Raw genomic sequence first — 21,265 nt, 5'->3', positions numbered from 1 at the left:
ATAAACTACTAATCTGTCCACATGGACGTAAATTGACAATCTGTGTGTACGTTTTACAATTAGTGGGGACGGATTTTAAAACTGTGGGTACAGATTGCCAATTTACATCCAGTTTATTTTTCTCTTCACAGAACCTAGGGGGCTCCGTAGAAAAAGTCGCTTTTTTTTTAATTTATTGTTTTTCCACAGGCCTGGTTGCGTATTTGTCTCGCGAGATCTGGCAACACTGATTCTATTGACCTGTTACACATTATTCACACCTGGTCACGATTAAGAGTTTCCCAATGCACTGAGTAGCGCAGCATCGACTGTAGCTTTCGAAAGGGAACAGCTCTCGTCAGCATTCCTTAAGGTTTTCCTTGTCCTGTTTGCAATTTTTTTTTTTTTTTTTTGACCTTTATTTAACCAGGAAAATCTCTCTGAGATTAAAATCTCTTTCACAGGAGAGTCCTGGCCAAGAATGGACAGGAGTTACAGTCACACTTACAGATTAAAACAACAAATGTACAATTTAAAACACTTAAAAACAATTACAAATCAATGAATCTTCTTCGAATGACCGAATAATAGATTTAAAATGTTCCATAGGCAACAAAGTTTTATATAAAGTTTATATATAAAATGTATATATAATCAGTTCACAGTTTTATGATATGCCATGAAATCATTATAACCAATGATAAATTTAATCTTTGTAAATAAGTAACGTTAGTGAAATTAAAATAGAGATGCTTCAGCTCCATCACTAATCCTGACAGTCTGAGACTTGTCAAAGTGCACACTGTAGCTACATATTGAGCTCATAACACCATTTAGTTTATGATATAAACTTCAATATTAAGTTAAAACTTAATAAGAATTAATTTTAAACTTTGAATTATTATAAAGTTTCAGCTTTCACAGCAAACTAGCGACACGGATGGGTAATTAAGCTGTCAACATAATTGTATAAATGACAAAAAAAAAAAAAAAAACATCCAGAAACAACTGTTCAGTCTTACCTGTGAAAGATAATATCCCGAGATCTGTTTTTATTATCGTACGACGGTTTGTATTTGCCAAAGCTGCCTACAAATCAGGTATGTTTTCTTCTGTCCTGATAGGAGGGTTTTGAGAGTTCAGTTGCCCGCACCAATATGGCGGCGACGTTATGGGTACGCGTGGGCATAGACATGCGCGTGGGTACGTCTGTCACCTCAACTCCACCCATTGCAGGTAATCATCGCGTGACTTCACTGACAAGGTTCGGTCAAAATCTCATGTCTGCAGTTTTGATTAGGAAAAACTAAACAAATGTGATCGACGTCTATTAAGCAGGTAAGATGTGTTTGTTCAATGTGTATAGAAACATTATTTTATATGTATACGAGAAAAAAATAAAGTTTAATGTTTTGGCTGAAGTCATCTGAAATGAGACGATTGAAACTTCTTTACCGAAACTAAGGCGCAGGTGAGGCAGAAAGCTGAAACAGAAGGATTGTGATTAAGATATAATTGACAGATTTGCTTATATATATCTATCTATCTATCTATCATTAAAACTACATTAGCCTACATAAAAATCTTTGTAGCTTTAATGATGGATAATAATAGAGATTGTGGGCTACTCTATAAATCTAATAAATAAGTAAATCTATTGACCTCTGGATGTTATGGTGTTATGAGTCTGTGAGAAGAAAATAGAAAAAATGAACCCTAAATAAATAAATAAATAAAACGTACATTCTATAATTGAGACATACATAAAATGTATGTACATAAATAAATAAATTAAAATTATTATTACATTTACATCCCTTTTTATGTTGGGGTCTCTGGGTTGCCTCAAAGTCATTATCTCTGGTTGTGTAAAATATGTAAACTTATGCTATAAGCACATAATGCACCAAAGCATATTTCCCTCATGAAGCAATGAGCCAGTCGACAAGAAACCATCGTCCACAGAGAGAGAGAAATGGGGGACACTATAGTGAGAGGCGAGACCGAGAGCCCCGCAGCCAACGAGACAATCCTAGAGAGCGATCAGGCAGTGAGAGGTGAGATGACACTCTGCCTGTTCAAATAAACAACAACATACACATTAAACCGGAATTTGTTTTTCATCTTTTATAATTGTATCTGACCCAGGTCATCTGGCCAGCCGCCGTACTACCCCAGGGGTTCTTCTCAGAGACATGTGAGGAGCGCTCCTCGAGAGGAGCACAGGCAGTCAAAGTGCTCTTACATCTGTTCCAGGAGAGGTAGGCATTCACAGACGGATGTAACTATGGATGGGAGATGAATATTAGACTGAAAGGCAAACGCTGCCGTGTATGTTGGAATTAAGTATCTAAAAAACTACGTCAAAATGTCTGAAACCAGTTTCAGTTAATTCTCTGAATTTGGGTGTCAGATTTTTTAACATGCACTCACACAGGTCTGGTTTCAGTCTAGCTCAAGTCACACCTTCTGACATGACACAGTGTATTTTACCCCCCTTCCTCCTTTCCGCTGGTCTAACCGGTTTGGCTTTTTTAAGCTTGTTGATACCAATCTTTCATTTTCAAACCCTGAGAGATATGTAACAATTTTTTTTTTCTCATACTCGCAATATACAGTGTATTACTGTTTATGTGTATTACTGTTTGTCATTTTTATTTTAATATATATAAAAAAAAAGTTTTAACTTGCGTTATGGTAGCAGGTGACCTGTATTTGCATGCTTGTATAAACAAAAGTTCATAAAATGAGGCACATACATGTCAGTATGTTTTTCTTTCACACACTTAAAAACATGCTCCGTTGCACACAATAAAACTGAAATTTAAAGGCACTTACAGATATATTGATTGTCTTTGTAGGAGTAAGGGGTTTTCTATAATATTCTCGTCCATTTTGACTTAAAGTCCAACCATTTTTCAAAACAATATTTGAAGGCCTCCATATTTCCTCTTGTATCTCTTCTGTTTTCAAACGGAATCTGGGGTTTTTGTATATTAAGTTAATTAAACAAGATTAATTACATGATTCTGTAAGGTTTAAGATTCTGATTCTGTATGTATTTTATTTGAGAAAAAAATACTTGAGGTAAAAAAAAAAAAAAAAATATATATATATATATATATATATATATCTATATAGATATAGATATAGATATATATATATATATATATATATATATATATATATATATATATATATATATATATATATAAACTGCATTAAAAGGATTAAATCCTCTAGTAGTAATCCTCTTTTGATTCAAATATATACATAAAAAAATATATATTGTTATTTTTATTTATTGAAATTAATTTATTTAAGAGTAAAATATATAATTTTGGTTATTAATCCTAGTCAAACCAGGTATCGAGATCCTTCAATCCTAAATTGCGAAGACTTTTTGAATATTTTTAATGATACAATTGTTGGTTTACATTCTACATTACAGAAGTTGCAGGTGGTTCCATCATTTCAATGGAGAGAATTCCATCATATTACCCTTCCAGTTTTGGCAGATATTGTTGTACATCTTAATCTAAAGGTGATGTTATGTCACCTCGCCTTTTTAAGCAGATTTTTGCTAGTGTAGGGACCACGGTGTTGAACCTAATTAACAAATGCCTGAGCCAGGGCACCTGTCCAGCAGATTTTAAGCATGCTAGAGTAGGCATAAAATGGCAATAGAGGATCAGTTAGACCAATCTCAAATGTACCTTTTTTATTCACGGTAAGGGTCCTTAGAAAAAGTGCTCTTTAAGCAATTAAAAGCAGATATCACTATGAATCCAATTTGGTGAGCCCTTTCAGTCAGCCTTTAAGCCCTGCCATAGCACTGAGACACTGTTGGTCAAAGTGTTAATTGACATCTTTGTTTCACTAGATAATGGCGAAAATATTTTAGTGCAGCATTCGATATGGTGGACCATGAGATTTTAATTAACCACTTGGAACACTTGGGTTGGCCTAAAAGGTAATGAAAAAAAATATATATATTTTTTCTGTTAGACTGTAATTTATCAAGATTACATCTTCCTTGGGGACTCCCACAAGGCTCAATTATTGCCCCAATTCTTTTTTCCCTTTATATGCTAACATTGGGGGCCATTTTTCAGAAATATGAAGTATCATTCCATTTAGAGATGTTCCGATACACTTTTTCTCTTCCCGATGCCGATTCCAATACCTGGGCTCAGGGTATCGGTCGATACCGAGTACTGATCCGATACTTGGGTGTGTATCTGTATATACAGCTTTATGTACTACTAGCCCTGTGTAAATTGCTAGAATTATTTTATGGTGTGCTTCAGACTGATCCCTTAATAAAACATGAACAAATACATGGTGAACTACTGTATTCATTACAGTATTTTTATTACCTGACATGAATTTGACAGTATTATTTATTTTCTGAAGCAAAAAATAACTTCAAATGCAGCCAAAAATCTAACACCGCAAACCAAAAAAGGTATTTTAGTTTTACAATATAACTGTTTAAAAAACTGCAACAAATAAGTCTAGGAATATAAAAAATGATATATTAATCAGATAATCTCTTTACAACAAAACAAGTGAAAAACAAGCAAGCGTCTAGGCATAATTATTATTATTATTATTATTAATAGAGACGTATTATTATTACTACATAGAGACATAGCTAAATCTACTGTAGGCTACAACAGTAGCTTAATATATTGTCAATTTACTTAAGTTAAACCGAACATTTATTTTAATGGGCTGCCATGAAGATCTTTGAGTGTCAGTGTTTATGATATGACAGTTTTCTCAAATGAAACGGTAAATTTTCATGAAGTGACTGTTTATGCGTTCGTGTCCTCATATAGTGACACACAGCGGAGACTACAAAACAGCGAGCTCCCGCGCATCTGCGCCCGTCACCCACAGAGATATAGAATAGGCAAAACTAGCGGTCATAACTAGGTCTTGTTTAAGAAAATGTTATCGGATCAGTATATGGGTTCATGTACTCGCCAATGCTGGTGCCAGAATTTGTTGTGGTATCGGAGATATTTCCGATACTAGTATCGGAATCAGAACAACTCTAATTCCATTGTTATGCTGTAGATACGCAGATTTATTTGCCAGTGAGAGAGTTAAATTCAAATTCACTCGATGCTCTATCAGCATGCATTACAAGGTGTTTTGCCCGCACGTTTTTTTGAAGCTTTGCCCGCGTATTTTTTGAAGCTTAAAGAGGGGGTGAAATGCTTGTTTTCACTCAATATCCTGTTAATCTTGAGTACCTATAGAGTAGTACTGCATCCTTCATAACTCCAAAAAGTCTTTAGTTTTATTATATTCATAAGAGAAAGATAGTCTGTACCGATTTTTCCCGGAAAAACACGAGCGTCTGTAGGCGTGACGTGTGGGCGGAGCTAAAGAATCACGAGCGCCAGTAGGCTTTTGCTTTGATAGCGTTTGGAAGCTGTGACATTAAGTGAGGACAAAACCAACCAAAACAAACCATTGCTAACAGTCAGATTCAGCGTATATTTATGATCCAGAATCAGATCCAGAGGCTGAAATTGAACAAGAGCAGCAGCAACAACAGCGTCTCTATGTGGTATGTACTGAAACTGTATATATATTTGCTTAGCGGTTTTGGAAAATGACTAAGTTCCACTTTGTCGTCTTTATTTTTATTTTTTTAAGATGTACATGTGGAAAGTGCAGTTTGATGACAACATCGCATGTTGTTTACTTGATGTGCTTACGCAGCGATAGCTAAGTTAACAACACAGAGATATTTAAAGCCGTTTTACTCACTGCATGCGGTTCCAACACACGATCGTGACCCTTTTTCGTTGGGACTGCATTATCCTTAAGAAATAAACAATATGCAAATCCGTCGTCAAACTGGGCCTTGTTTGTAAAACAAGCATCTTCGAAATGCAGGGGAACAAACACAAACACTTACACAACTCCGTTGATGCTCTGTAAAAATGAACTCCATCCACTGGTCCCTTAATGCTGTTTCTCTTTAGGTAATCTGTGCAGGGTTGTCTTGCCCTGGCAACCAAAAACACACTCCTTTTGTGACATTTCGCGACGCTCTCGCTCTGATCAGTGAATGCTCTCAGTTCTCTGCTATACAGGAGCGCGCGCTCTTCCGGGAGAAGTGCTCTCAGGACCCATATAAGGAAATTCCACTCCATCTAACGTCACACAGTGCCATACTCGAAAAAAACTTTCTGAAACTTGTGACAAACCGGAAGGAGTATTTTTGGAACAGAAATACTCCTTCAAACGTACAACTTAATTTTTGAAACTTTGTCCATGTTTAGCATGGGAATCCAACTCTTTAACAGTGTAAAAAACTCAGTATGCATGAAATAGCATTTCACCCCCCCTTTAACGAAAACAAAACGAAAGTCATTGTGTTTGGCCCTAGAAAACATGATGTGCTTTAATGCAACTTCTTTGACTGGTTATGTTAAATTAGTGTAAAAAATCTGGGATTTGTTCTGGATAGTGACTTAAAGTTGGACAGAAAAAATAATACTGGGGTGAGAATTTTTTATTTTATTTATTTTATATACATCTGTTAGGTAAGACTAAACCATTTATTTTATATCATGATATTGGATAGAAACCCTACCCTTACAGAAAATTTAACGATGGGCATTCCTCACACGACTGAGCATCATATTTAGAAGATTTAGGCATTAAAAAGTTAAGAAACTTCCTGCTCCAACCAAGTTTGCAGTTTCTAAGTTGCATGTGTTTCTGTTTTTGTTTCAGGTATTGTGTTAATATGCGCCGTGCTAACCAATGCGTTGGTGCTCATCTGCGTGGTGGCTGCTCACATGTCACAGCTGGGTATGTCTGCGATGGGTATGGGTGGAACGAGCTTTGTTGATGCCATCATTCCTTTTGAGGGGGTGGAGCTACAGCAGGTGCGTGAGCTTGACATGCAGTACGGACAGCTGAGAGCACCGGGAGTCTATGGCGGTGTGGCCTTCAGCCTTACCTTTGGTGCACTTTCACTCCTATTCATAGTGTCCAGCAGCAAACCCCCCCACAGGCTTCCACGGAAGCTCCTGATTGGACAGTTTGCATTCCAGATCATTGGTGCAGTTGCTTACGTGGTTGCGGTAGGTTTGTATCTGCACTTCGTGATCTCGGTGAACTCAACTGATGTGTGCACTCGGCGTGAACGACTGTATGCTCGTAATGGATATACCTGGATGAACTGCAGTGTGAATGGGGGAGATGCATCTGTTGCACTGTTTGGAATTATAACCGCAATGCTGTATGCTGTTGGGACCTTTTTTACGGGAAAAACAATCCAGGATGTCAATCGTTACTTTAAGGAGCGTGAGCGCTTTGAAGCCGAACTCCGAGAACAACCCAGAGGTCCTTTGAAAACACTTCTTGATCCTGACGATTATGTCTGATTTGTGCAGGAAATATATGGACTCTGGAATGGATGTACATAAAAATGATTTTTTTTTTCTTTTTCTTTTTTTTCTTTTTTTTTTACTTTAAAAAAACAACAACTGTTTTTAGAATTTTTTGAAGTACAATTTTTAATGGTTTTCTGGTTTCAGTTCAGTATCAGTTCATTTAGAAAGCACTGAATAATTCCTGTATATAATAAATTAAAACTGTTGCATTTACCCTCATGAATAAACTTCTTAATATTCAATAAATTTGCCAGTATTTTCGTCTTGTTTCCAATTCAAACATCTAAACGTCCTTAATAGAAAATGAGTTTACTTGAGATGCAAATTCAGATATGCGTGTTCAAGATAAATATGAGACAGATAAGCCCACTGGCAGATATTTGCCTTTTTTATGTTCAAATGTTCTACATTCATTTCATTTACATCAAATTTCCAGAAAACAACGCATCTTACATAATTTTCAGATTTGTATTTAAGAATTTGTATCATGTTCTTGATCCAGACTAGAGTTTGTTTAAATCCTAGGCAAAACAGAGAAACACATAGAGACATAATTAGCGTAACTGCTGTTCCAACCAAGTAAAATTAATTTCTATCTTAAAATATCTACTTTTGCATTCTGCAATATAAAGTAAGTCATACAGTTTTGGAATGACACGAGAGTGAGTAAATGATGCCTTTTTTTTCTTCTTTGACTGATTATCCAGCAGGGGGCAGCAGATACACATCCATTTTCGGCCCCTCAGTCTGACCTCACATGTACTATCATACATGACTTTAAATAGCCTTCCCGCTGAATGTGACTTTAGCATTCATTATACAAATGTTTTATGTAATCATTTTCGAGACATTATTAAAAACGATTTTGAAGATTCCTTATGGATACAGCGTTGTTTGGAATCAATTAGCAGGTGCATTAAATAGCACTACTACCTCACATCCCCAACACAAGTTTCCACTGTTTTGTGAAGCTTCAGCTGTCACACTCCTTCATAGCTGTGATTGACAGGCATAATCTCGCAACTCTAGAAACACCAGGCATCTCAAATGCACACGCTGGTAATATTTAACCATTATGACCCAGTTACAGTATATGGATGAAAAAAAAAAAAAGCTCACATAGTTTTGTGAATTATTTAGAAATCAATGGGTTACTGATAATTCTGTGTATTTTCATGTCACAATCAGTTCTATGTCAGGTCTGGTTTCTAACGCAAAGAAAAAATCTAGACATTACTACATCATATGTCTACATTGTGTGACTCAGGGCTTTTTCTTTTGTAATAGGGAGGTGTGTTCCCCTGGTACTGTTTCTTTACTCATGCTTACCACACAGCAAGTGCTGACAACGGGTGAACACACGCACATACAGCACTACGGCCAAAGTACATGAGAGCTCAGACAGAGCCTTGTGCTGCATTTCTTTTCTTGTTCACAGGTTTTCAGAAGACTATAGAGAGGAGATTTCAGCAAGACAGAAGGGTGAGTTTTTTCAGCTGTTTCTATATTGTTCGCTGAAGACAGCACTCAGGTGAGCCATCAGTACGTAATTTGAGTTTTTGTATCTTTTCTAATGGATCAAGTTGAAGGTTAAAGACAGGTTAAGGATTAAACATACTGTAGATTAGTGACCAGATGTATGTACACTGACACGAGGAGCACATGGTCTAGGTGTGCAATGCTGAAAGTGAAGGTGGGTGAATCTGATCTGCTGTGTAATTTAAGTATAAGGTTATATCTGTTTTGCAATACATGGACAATAAAGCTTTGCTTGAAGTGGAGAATGGGTAGGTTTGGAAGCTGGTATTTATACAGAGATGTAAATAGAAACGAGAAGCAAAGTCCTCTCTGTCTCTTTATGTGTTGTCAATAGGTGTGTCCACTTATTTCAAGTCCGCTCACAAAACAAACAGTCTGATTGGTCTAATATTGAGTCTTTCTTCAGTTCAATTGATCTGTTTTTACCTTATCACGTGCCAAGGGTCAGACAATGCCACTAAAGAGCCCCGTAGACTGTCATGTGTTTGCGTATTGGAAGTCGTGTTGTCTTGCGCACTACATGTGTTCGTGGGTCAGAAAATAAGTAGGCTGAAAAAAGGAACTCATTTGATTGAACTTTGTAAAGAATTATATTTTGACTCTGGTTAGGCATACACGTATTGTAATTCACAAAGTAGTATTATTATGAACTTATTATGTCTTATCTTTTCTGAGTAAAAGGAAATAGTGAATAAAAAAATAGAGGAAGCGTCTTTGGTGTGTGAGAGTTTTTTATCTTGTGACTCTGAATCTTTAATGAAGGAAATGTTGCTGCTTAATCAGACTGTGGTTTCAGTTTCCTTTTACGCTCTGGGTTTTAAATACAGATAATAATTTTTGGTTTCTTCATGAGGCCTTTTTTGTGTTCTTTCTGATTCCCTGAAGTCACTTTGTAAAGTATCTTCTTTTTTATTAATTTTTTCTACTTTTCAAATGTCTGTCATAGCCTTCTCTCCTGGTTGAAAAGTTTAACCTGTTAACTGTCACCCTGCCCCTCAGTGGAATGCTAACGTTTACTTCACTATTACAATTAAATCCTAATCTGAGACTGAAAAAAAAAAAAAAAAAAACTTTGACCTTTAAAAAAAGGAGTTGACCATTTGACCACAGTGGAAATGCTGATGGTTGGAACTATATTTTCATGACATCTGTAATAAAATATCCACCATCAGCATTTCCACTACAGAACACTACTATACACACGACTTTCATAAACTGACTGAAGTGTCAGATTTCTCTTGTAAAGTATTTGTGTTCACATTATTGAACTGAAGCCAGTCTCATCCTCTCTGCAGATCTCCTTCCATGAGGGAACACTATCGTGATGGCGGAGGGATCTGAATTTGACCTGGACTACATTACGGAGTGTATCATTAGCATCACCTTCCACCAGTCCTGCACAGAGCAGACGTACCAGCACAACCTGCGCAGCATCACGCAGATGCTGCAGTCCAAACATGCAGATCGATACATGGTGAGCAGACAAGAAAACAAACGAATCCGGTGCCATTGTGTTTGTTTGTTGACTGATAGTAGACTGTTGCTATTGGAGTCACATGGAACAAAACCTTTATTTTCCTGCACGCAGGTCATTAACTTATCCGAACACACTGATGATCTCAGCAGGATGAACCACAGGGTAAAGATAAACTGTGTGTCATGTGACTGTTAATGATGTGTAATGGTATGTATACTTCCATAATCCATTCAAAAGTTTGGGGTTGGTAAGATTTGTAATTTTTTTGAAATAAGTCTCTTATGTTCACCAATTTTGCATTCATTTGATCCAAAATAGTAATATTGAGAAATATCATTATTCAAATAGTATTACATTATAGTATTTTATTGTAATACTATATATATATATATATATATATATATATATATATATATATATATATATATATAGATATATATATATATATATATATATATATATATATATATATAATAAAACATTTCTTATTATGAATCTTGAAAACTGCTAAATATAATTTTGTCATGGAACATTTTGTCAGGATTCTTTGACGAATATAAGTTTAAAAGAACAGCATTTATTTGAAATGGAATTCTTAAACTGTGACCTCACATCTCTGACTGTTAGGTGGTGGATCTAGGATGGCCAGAAGGAAAAGCTCCATCGCTCCATCTGCTGTGTTCAGTGTGTAAAAACATGGACAGTTGGCTTAGGGCACACTCTGAAAACGTGCTGCTGCTACACTGCAAAGTGAGATTTAAAGATATTTGCTGTTCATTCTCAGGTTTGAAGTCCATTAGGCCTATTTGTCTCTGGGACTTTGACTCCGTCCTGTAGGAATGTACATGTTGGTTAATGTCTTCCTGTGTCTCTCATAGGGCAGCAGAGACAGAGTGGGTGTGGTAATATCCTCTTACATCCAGCTATCTAATGTGTCCACCAGGTACCACTTGACAATTCAGATTCATTGTTAACAAGTTAAAAAAATCTTTAATAAGACGACTGTTATTTCAGACGAGCTGCTTAATGAGTTAGTTCATCTCAATACAACGACAATTTTGGTTCTATTTACTCACCCTCACCCATGCCATTTTAAACCTGCGGTAGTTTCTGTGTGATTAAAATAAATGGTCTCTGGCACGTTCAAGTTTCGAAATAGAACATAAAAATAGTCCTTTTGATCATGCACTATATTTCATTTTTTCAAAATTAATTTGATAGCTATGTATAAGGAACAGATTCAAATTTAAGTCGAATATAATCATTAGCAACGTCCAGATTTTGAATAAGATTTGAGCATTTTTTGATTTGGATCTTTTCAGTCAATTGAACTAGTTCACAAATCCAGTTTGAAAGCTTTGTTCAGTGATTGTTACAAGAGCAATTGTTTCTGGTAATCATTCATTCGGAGGAAAGAGAGTCATATGCATTTGGAACAACATGACAGAACATTGATTTTTGGATCTACTGTTTATTTTAAGACCTTTAAAGGGATTGTTTACTCAAAATGAGCATTTTATCATCATTTGGTCACCCTCATATTGTTCCAAACCTGTAATTTTCTGCTGTAACATGATAATGTTTACTAGTAATCTTAATAGCTTCATCTGGCATCATTTCAAAAATCTGTGTTTAAATATATAAAATCATCGTGAATTGATTGTGAACTGCATGTTGTGGCATGCACTGTATGTTAAATGATTGCATAGTCGACCAAACAGAAAGATTTGTTTATACTTTCGTTTGTGTCTTTCAGTGAGGAACGTGCGTTAGAGCTGTACTCCATGAAGAAGTTCTGCAGTGATAAAATGGTTAGCCTTATGACTCCATCTCAGAAAAGGCAAGGCTCATTTGTTTATGCATTAACTTTCTTTTTTCCTTCGTTCCTGTTGCTTTTCACCTGGAGGCATACTGAGGTGTTGGTGCTGTTATGGCTGTCGGTCACTCAGCAGTCTGTCATGAGCAAAGGTTACACACAGAGACACATTCATGAGAGGAAATCCCCCTATGCAATGTGGATGTCCTCATATTATTTCCACTTCCTTTTTCTGTGAAATATCTTCATTTTACAATGTATTTTTTTTTACATCATGCTGAAAGACACCGCCTGTCATCCCTCATGCATGTGCAATTTTTCTCCCCTGATTTTTAGTGCGCTATAATCTTCCATCCCTTATGCTCTCTTATCTCTATTGACTCTATAAACACTTTTTGGAAGATGAGTTATTGTAAAGCTTCAAAAATGGCAACATAAATATTCTTCTCTGATCTTTTGCTGGAACAACACAAAGAAGCTGTTCTTGGCAACACTATATAGAAGCTATTTATTCTCTTTGATAGTTAGGTGTACCCAGAATAGCATTAAATCAATGGAGAAACGTAAATTTTTTTCGGCTTTCAGAATCAGTAACGCTTTTCTTTGGAAGCTTGTTTCCACAACACACTTTGTTGTTTCTTAGTTCTAAGTTTACATTATATCTTGCAAGTTTAAATTTATATCTAGCTTTTCTTTTTCTCAGAACTGTAGCGCCTCAGTTCAAGTGGCACTTGAACCGATCATCTTTTCCTCTTTACTAGTTATTATAGCACAAAATAAACATGAATGAACATCGGAAGGGATCTTCTTTCAACTGCAGAAAGATGTCAATATACATAATTGTTCAAGTTCGAGTCCACCAACATTCATCTATTCTCCTGTCTGGTTTGTTTTTCTGACATAATGGCAGAATCGGCATTATGATTGGTCAGATTGCCATTGTCAAGCTCCTAGCGAGCTGTGAGGAAAAAACACAATTATAAGTTAAATAGACAGATTTTTTTTTTTTTTTACAATTGAGAAATGTAAAATTGGGGAACATAAATTTATAAATTCAGAGAGAAAAGACACGTTAACTCACAGTTGTGAGTTTATAAAAAGTCAGAATTCCAAGAAAAAAAGTAAGAATTTATATTGCAATTCTGACTGCTTTTTTTTACATTAAGAAAAAAAAAAAAACAAGACAGAATTTTGGGATAAAAAGTTGGAATTGCCTTTTTTTATGATTAATTATTGATTTTTAATCTTGTGGTGGAAACGGGCGCCCATACTTTTCACACCTTTGGCTACAGTAGTTTATTTGGAAATATTCATGCATTCTTTCTTCCCCCTAAATCCCTTTGTTTTAAAATGCTGAAAATTGCCAAATAAACCAGGATGATGCATCTTTTTACTTTCTTATTATTGACATCATCTGAAGTTGTGCTGGTGTTATGAAGCCTGATTTAGTATTGTCTTGTCAATATGAGTGACTGAGGTGTTTGTGGATGTTTCAGGTATGTGCAGGTGTTTGGCAGACTCCTTACCCATCAGATCCGTTTAAACTCTTCCCCGCTCTTCATCCATGGCATCAATATCCATCCCATTCCTGACTTCCACCCTACAGGTGATAAAAACACCCATATGACGTACATCCAGTCTTTTAACCTTTTAGTGAAATAGTGTTTTTAGTTTCCAAGTAATTTTAGGAGTTTGTCATCCAATTTAATATACATTGCCAGAGAAAAGATCTTTCTCAGAATCTCTCAGTTTTCCTGTTTAAACAAATACTTCAGTAATCTTACTTAAATATTATTTCCCCCAAAAATGAAAGTTCTGTTATCTTACTCTCATTTCTTTCTTATGTGTACCACAAATCTAAATGTATGTAAATTGTGTATGTAACTTAGATTTAGAAATTCTGTAAAAGTATTTCTGTATCAAATTCTTTCAAATCCATTTTATCTAAGCTCTGACCTCCATGTAAAAGTTACAGTTCTTAATTTACGATATGCATTCTGTATTTAGTTGAATATTTTATATAGTTATTTTAACAAAGGGAGTCGAAAAGAAACATCTGAGGCAAAGTCGAAACTCGAAACTTTACTGAGATCTCTATTTTGTTAACTCTAACAAAAAGGTAATACAATTTTCCTCTGGGACTGTTTGTTTTCAGTGTGTCAGCTGTTTATCAGAGTGTATCAAGACACACAGGCAGTTTACACATCAGGAGTGCAGTAAGACACCAGATATTATATGAATATAATGTAAAATTCTGAACATACTTTGTGTATCATCATGTTTATCCATGTATTTATAGTATGTGTATATTTAGTGCTTGTGTATAACTCTCAGGCAGGTCGCTGTAGGTCAGACAGACAGAGTGTGTTTTGCTCTGGAGCCCCCACAGATGCTTAGAGGTGATTTCATGGTGAGATATCTCACAGACAGACAGACAGCACTAATCTTTTGAAAACTGCACACTGTAGCGTCTTCATTTCTGCTTTCTCTGCAGATTGCATGCTATCACATAAATGATACCATGATGATTCACGAGACCGTGTTTGGTGTGCAGTTCCACACCGGCACTCTGTATGGAGACCAACTTTCCTTGCAGAAAGAAGACCTTGATCATGCAAACGAAGGTACACAAAGTAGTTTTGGTCAAACCCTTGCACTCAAACTGTCGCAAAGTTTTTTGAAGATAGGAATCTAGGAAAGGATTGCCATTTGAATAATAACAAGCCAAATAATGTTTATTTTGTATCCAGAACAAGCTCTTTTTATCTTTTCAGATAAATCAATAGATATATTGTTCAAAATGTTGGCATCAAATATTTGAACCGTAAATCTGGTTGAGGAATGTTATTGGAAAATGTTCACAGTTGGTGTGATGAACTATGGCTGTATTTACTTGGAGAACTGAAACTGAACTGAAATAAATCAAAATATATAAAGCTTAAACCTATATTATTTCAGCTAGTTGCTTATGTGTCAATTCCCATTTTCATTTAGTTTAAGTTTATGTACTAAAATGTTAAAAAATAAATAAAATAAACAGTATAAAAATTAATCATAAAACCTAAAAAAATTTAAAAAACATGGCAATTCTGGAAACTTTCAACTAAAATTAAAATCGAAATATTAATAAAAACTATTATAATATATCAGTGATACTAAAATAACACTGAAATGGACTGAATACAATCATGAACTGTAAATGGTCTGCAATGGAATTATTTTAAGAGTTAGAGAGGAATTAGCTCCCCATGTTATTTAAATAATGCGGGAAATACAAAGTGTCCATAATACATATTAATGTTTTTGTTTTATCGTAGAAATAATATCTATCTTTGCCATTATGTGTTTTCCTAAAGGAAAGAAACTGATTTCCTACATCCACTAACAGTTGTCTTCAGATACTCTTTGATATTTTGAATGTGATGTTGGGAAATTCATACTTTTTAGTACAGGTTCCCTTTTCCTAGTATATGAGTGTGCGTGTGACTGAGCATGTGAGCAAGTGCTTTCAGAGTGTTTTTGGTAAATGATGACAGAGAAAGACACACAGTGACCCAAGCAGATCTAAGAAAGAGACAGACAGCTCAACTCTTTACACTAACACTTTATTTTGCTCCTTATGCAGTGGGAAGCCTTACTCAACTGTACTTTTGGATGGACAGAAAAACAAAACTGTCACATTGCTGTGACTAATGTGCTTACAAGTCACGGATAAATCAGCTGTCATTGAACTTGTGTGTGTTGATGTTCCCACATTGCTGTGCAGTGTAGTTTTTTCCATACCTTTCATCCCTTTCAGTCATCATTTGCTCTTGTCTCCATTCAAGACCCAAGATTCCCAGGGGAAGGTGTGGTGGAGCTGCTCTTTTCAGAAATTGCCGACAGAAACCCATCCCTTGCTTCAGGTATCCTCACATTTCTCTGGAAAGAAAGGTGTTTTATGTGGATTATTCAATATAGCTTGTTCAGGAAGAAATTCATTTAGTTGTAAATTAACACTCCGTGTATCTCCTTTTTGAGATTTTGGCTACTGGAAGAACAGTTCAGCAGTCACTGAAAATGACCCTCTGGATTCACTAAAGACTCAGTGGGAAAATCTTACAGAAGCAGGTAAAAGACTGGACTTCTCAAGCTCTTTATAATGTCTCCAATACTGCTCTTGAATAGAACTAGAATAGAGGTTTTTAGTTTTTTTATGGGGGGGGGTACTTTTTTATTCAGGAAGGGCACATTAAATCCTTAAAAGTCAATAGTTAAGACATATAATGTGACAGAATGTTTCTACTTAAAATAACCCTGCTCTTTTTAAACTTTCTATTCATTAAAACAAAAACCTGATTATGAAGAACAAAATGATATATGAAACTGCAAAATTGATCAGCATACAGTAAAAAAGTAAAAAGTATTGTTGTTGCCAACAGAACTTTTAAAACACAACAATTATCACTTTGTGATTTATTATTGTGTTTTATTGTGAAAGTGTGTACAACAGTCATTATATTAGGTTTTAGATTAAAATAGAGAATTCACTCCAAATTGTTCTTATTTTAAAAAAGTATTTCATGTTAAAAACAAAAAAGCATTAGTGCAATAAGACCTTTAACATTTTTTTACTGAGATTTAGCCCTTGTAATAATGTCCCATGAGATAACTAACCTCAATGATATATGGCAAATTAAATGTGAGCTAAATTGCTGAAATAAAAAATTATTTTCACAATATTTATCTAAAATTCACAAGTGTTGGTCTGTTTTAGAATATTACTTGGGAAAAGAATGAATCACATTTAGTTGTATACTACATACACTTTACTATATCTTTATCAACATACTGCAAGCACACTAAATCTAGCTTTGCATTCACTAACTAATTCAGAACATGTTTTATAATACTTCATGTGCCTCTTGAGGGGCTGAAACCACGGGAATGTGGGATTTATTTTAGGATAGAAAACAAAAGCATGAATGCACATATAAGCAGTGTTTACTTCAGGATGCAAAGAATAGTTTTCTGAGACATGAAGGTACGTAATGGTCTAGTAATTGTCAAGTTGGTCTGCTACAGGAAACACATTATACCTCTAATACTGTTATTAAGTCTGGGCACTGTGTGCTGAGGTTAATTGGAACATGAGACTGTGTGGGACTGTTCAGAATGAATGGAAAACTTAACCTACAATAATAGTAAAGTTCTTGTATTTGACCCTAACCTAATCTTGTTTGGCCTTAAGCCTCCAGACCATAATGAGTTCCAAACCAGGCCTGTCAGTTACCATAGTATCGCCACAGCACTCAGCGCTGTTGCCCTGGCTGCGTTCCTTGAGGGTTTGTAATTACTGTAAATGTTAAGGTTGCTGCACTAAATGAACTGTAGTAAGACAGAGCTACTCAAACTACATGATGTTTTGTTGAGGAGAGTGAGTCAGGATGGAGACATAACTGACCCAAATTACTCATTTGTTAATCAAGAGCCAGACTAACAAGATGAGTTGTCTTCTAGGCAAGGAGAAGTAAGACAGAGGTGAAACAAATGTGCTGAATGGTATGCCAATGATGGCAACCATAATATTATTTTAGTATTTGTATTGTTTGTAATGTATCTATATCCCAGTCTAATAAGGTGATATGTAAAGATCAGCTTGATTTTACAAGTCTTGTGCCCAAGATTGTGAAACTACAGTGTGCTTTCAATGATGACATCTTTACATATATCCACTTTTCAGTCATCAGATATTTACTATTTAAAATCAAGGTAACGGAGTTGATATTTTAACATTGTATTGCAAAAAAATCTTAATCTTGTCTTAAAGTCTCGCAGGGATGATTTTATTGACAATTTATATTACTGCCATTATAACAAGGTTTTGGTTATTTTGAAGAAGTTTGTCACTTGAAAAGGGGAAAGATCTGATGATAGCAGGGTTAACAGTTGTAAGCATTTATTTATTTAATTTCATTTACATTGCAAGGTACCAGCTTCTATGATATTTCTGAAGTACACATGGTCCTTCAGGAAATCATGGTTGTAAAAAAAACTGTTGATGATTAATATTTTTTGTGGAAACTGTGATTAATTTTTTTCCTCTGTATTCTTTGTTGAAAAAAAAAAAAAAAAAAAAAAACTGCATTTATTTGAAATATTTTGCAACATTATACTGTAAATGTATTTACTATCATTCCTTCTTAAAAGAACCTCTTACTAACCTCAAAATTTTCAACTGTAGGCAATTGTGATACCGAAAATTCAGTGTGGCTCAACTTACCCGCTGGGCACATCTTACCCCATCTTACCCCAAATTTCTTTAAAGAGTGGAACTTAGTGAGTGTTTAACTCCACAAAATTGAACTTTATGCTCCTTGTCCAGTTAAAGTTCAGTGATCAGGGAACAAATAAGTTACACTTGTTATGTTTACTATTCACTTCTGCACATAGTCTAGGCTAGGGCAATGCACAAGACTCGGAAATTCCAGGGCCGGATATTTAAAGGTTGGGAGTTTCTGTGCACAACTGCAAAAAATCAATCCCAACAGTTTAATGCGTGTGTGCGTGTGTGTGTCATATGGGACTGAGGCTTGATGCACATCTGGTTGTGTGATTCCATCTCAAGCAGCCATGTAATTTAGAGATACCTCATGGTTGGAGCACAAACAGCCTTTACAATTTACAATGCATAAACTCAAATATAGAATTACACATGTTCAAAAACACACACTTTATGTCTGTAATTATTGCCATTCATAGCGACAAACAGTCTGAAGGAATTCTGCTGCCAAATGACTAAAAGTTGCATGTTTTTTTCCCCTCTCTCTTTCGTTATCTTGCTTTGGCTTTCTTTCCATCTCTTTCATCATTGTGAGTTTCTTTTTACCTGCTACTCTTGTTCTTTACAATACCAATACCTTCCTTATCTTTCACTTTGTCTCTTTTGCGCTCCGTCCCTCCACCCACACATAACTCCGCCTTTGTGTTTACATTCCTTGCTCCATATTTGGAGAGTTCAAGGTCCTCCGAGCGTCCGTTCGCGCTCTACAACAAGCATATGTGTGTGTGTGTGTGTGTGTGTGTGTGTACAGCTGTATTCCGAGGAGCATTGGCTGGCTTGAGTGGAATAATGCTTCCCAAGCCAGGATTTTCCCGTACACCCAGGAGGGGCACCTGAAAGGGGTTACCTGTGTGGAGGTGGAGAGAGAGAGAGAGAGAGAGAGAGATAGTGAGAGGTAGAGCGAGCAGTACTGCAAGAGGAAAAGGAGGAGGGAAAACAGGGGAAAGGGAGGAAAGAGATTGACTGAGAGAAAGAAAAAGAAGAAGAGGAAAGAAAAAGAGACCCAGGGGAGCTGTTATCACCTTATGGGAAAGAATGCAAGCTGCCTGTCTGTTTAAAACTGCACAGGGAGAGGAGGAGAGAAAGAGAGAGCAAGACGAAATGTGCACAGACGCCTGCAGGATGAACACGGTCAGGACCGCTTGCCTCTTTCTTTATTCCTTCAAGAAATGTTGTTTGTTTTTTCTTTTCCTTTTTGTGTATGGTAGAGGCACTGTTTCTCACTTGTAAATATGTCAGATGCCTTTTTACTCTTCGTCATAGTTTCCATTGTCAAAGTCTTCTCGGATACCTTTGGGGTCTGATTCGAGAGGATGTTTCTGGAAAGCATTAGGTTTGTGTTGTTTTATGCATGTGTTGATGTTTTATGCAGTCTCAAGGCGCTTGGCTAAAACATTTCTGGGCAGAATTTGAAGAAATAATAGTATGTTGTCATTTTAATAATTTTTAATGTGGACTTTTTGTTAGGTGCAAAGTCAAAGTCAAGTTTGTTGTAATTTTTCGCAGTTCTGGATGATACATTAACGTATTTGGTTTTGATTCCAAGTGGTCTATTGAACATTTATTTTAGATTATGATAAAGTTTGTTTGATAGTATGATGACTAATGAATCTCAGTTGTTGGGTGTGTGTTTATATGCCTGTGTGAGTGTGTGAGAGAGCTGCCAGCTGTGGCGTTTTATCATGCATGCCTGGTATTTGGATTTCAGTCTCTAGAGGCTAGGGAAGCTTTACGGGTTTAGTTAAAAAGGTCTGTGTTTTTCACCAGTTGACTTTAACCAGTTTTGTCATTGTGATCAATCCAAGTTTATATTTGGTGCATGCTTGCATAAAAAAAAATATAAATTCAATGTACTTAATGTGTTCATATTGTATTGCATAACAAATTTGTCACTATTGAGGTGACACGGTTAGCAGTTTTGTGGTTTGGTTCGTGCTAAGGGTGGTTTAAGGGCTAGGGTAAACAATGTAGTTACAGAAATTAATCACAGATGTAATTACATAAGGTTTTTTTATATATATATTAAAAGCATGTATGTACATAGTTGTATCAAATTTATGTTAGTACATACAGAATTTGTACATAACATATATCTATAGTGTCTATAGTGTCTTCACCCTGGTTTTCTTGGCAATAGCCCAATAGAATTTGTGATTATTTAAAAAAAATTAAGTTTACGATTTATAGATGTTTTGTTCATCATGTCAGTCTTCACAAATAAACACAACTTGAATGAATTTTGAAGCCTAAATACCAGAAGGTAAAAGCTAAACATAGGCTAGAACTACTCCATGGTCACATGATTTCAGTGCCACCACCATTAAGTTTCCAACAACTCTTTCAATGTTTGTTTAAAAGTATTTTTCCTAAAAGTTTGAGTTAGAATAGTTTGTAAGAGCATGATTAACACAATGAGATGTAAGATCTTTATGTGAGAATATCTTGAGAATGTGTTAACCAAAACCTTTATTTACAGCAAAACCTTTATTTCAGTATTCATTGAGAAAACTCAAAACCATTGCTAAAACTAAAATTGCCTACTCATTTTTGGGGTTTTACCTATAAAAACACATCCTCCATATATTAAACCAAAACAGATCATAACCATAACACATAGAGTGTGGTGTGATGTTAAATATCAGTGTTTGCGTGTGTTTGTACAAGCCTGCATGTGTGATGCTGCCTTCTGGCTTCATGTTATACAG

At 35.6% G+C, this 21,265-nt stretch overlaps 2 protein-coding genes across 4 annotated transcripts in view; both read left to right on the top strand.

Moving 5' to 3' along the window:
* The first annotated feature begins 1,130 nt into the window (after nucleotides 1-1,130).
* Nucleotides 1,131-7,442, top strand: LOC113121058 (MARVEL domain-containing protein 3-like). Of its 2 annotated transcripts, none has more exons than XM_026291286.1 (4): nucleotides 1,131-1,215; nucleotides 1,910-2,036; nucleotides 2,128-2,240; nucleotides 6,742-7,442. In XM_026291286.1, the coding sequence occupies exons 1-4, from the start codon at nucleotides 1,137-1,139 to the stop codon at nucleotides 7,395-7,397; spliced, it is 975 nt and encodes a 324-aa protein (XP_026147071.1). In that variant the 5' UTR covers nucleotides 1,131-1,136; the 3' UTR covers nucleotides 7,398-7,442. The 2 variants fall into 2 exon arrangements, with proteins under 2 accessions (XP_026147071.1, XP_026147072.1); XM_026291287.1 differs by having other exon boundaries at nucleotides 1,211-1,317.
* A 1,283-nt stretch (nucleotides 7,443-8,725) lies between these two features.
* Nucleotides 8,726-21,265, top strand: part of LOC113121057 (tensin-1-like) — a 40,614-nt gene continuing 28,074 nt past the window's right edge. The window contains exons 1-12 of one of the 2 annotated variants that reach the window (XM_026291284.1): nucleotides 8,726-8,888; nucleotides 10,241-10,419; nucleotides 10,534-10,584; nucleotides 11,050-11,172; nucleotides 11,301-11,365; nucleotides 12,179-12,262; nucleotides 13,735-13,844; nucleotides 14,394-14,454; nucleotides 14,573-14,648; nucleotides 14,733-14,862; nucleotides 16,066-16,143; nucleotides 16,259-16,348. In XM_026291284.1, coding sequence (XP_026147069.1) covers nucleotides 10,270-10,419; nucleotides 10,534-10,584; nucleotides 11,050-11,172; nucleotides 11,301-11,365; nucleotides 12,179-12,262; nucleotides 13,735-13,844; nucleotides 14,394-14,454; nucleotides 14,573-14,648; nucleotides 14,733-14,862; nucleotides 16,066-16,143; nucleotides 16,259-16,348 — 1,018 coding nt within the window. In that variant the 5' untranslated portion in view covers nucleotides 8,726-8,888; nucleotides 10,241-10,269. Of the gene's footprint in view, nucleotides 8,889-10,240; nucleotides 10,420-10,533; nucleotides 10,585-11,049; nucleotides 11,173-11,300; nucleotides 11,366-12,178; nucleotides 12,263-13,734; nucleotides 13,845-14,393; nucleotides 14,455-14,572; nucleotides 14,649-14,732; nucleotides 14,863-16,065; nucleotides 16,144-16,258; nucleotides 16,349-21,265 lie in introns of those variants that run through there. The other variant, XM_026291285.1, reaches the window with a different exon arrangement.

This window comes from Carassius auratus, chromosome 20 (genome assembly GCF_003368295.1).
Source record: "Carassius auratus strain Wakin chromosome 20, ASM336829v1, whole genome shotgun sequence".
Lineage (NCBI taxonomy): Eukaryota > Metazoa > Chordata > Actinopteri > Cypriniformes > Cyprinidae > Carassius > Carassius auratus.
Note: the sequence above shows the minus strand (reverse complement) of the source record. Positions and strands in the feature narration are given on the sequence as shown.

Bases quoted from the DNA above. Each gene is read 5' to 3' on its own strand.
- LOC113121058 (XM_026291286.1), top strand. From the start codon at position 1,137: ATGGCGGCGACGTTATGGGTACGCGTGGGCATAGACATGCGCGTGGGT. The intron at 1,216-1,909 runs GTAATCATCGCG...TCCCTCATGAAG, and splicing joins CTCAACTCCACCCATTGCAG to CAATGAGCCAGTCGACAAGA. The intron at 2,037-2,127 runs GTGAGATGACAC...TATCTGACCCAG, and splicing joins GAGCGATCAGGCAGTGAGAG to GTCATCTGGCCAGCCGCCGT.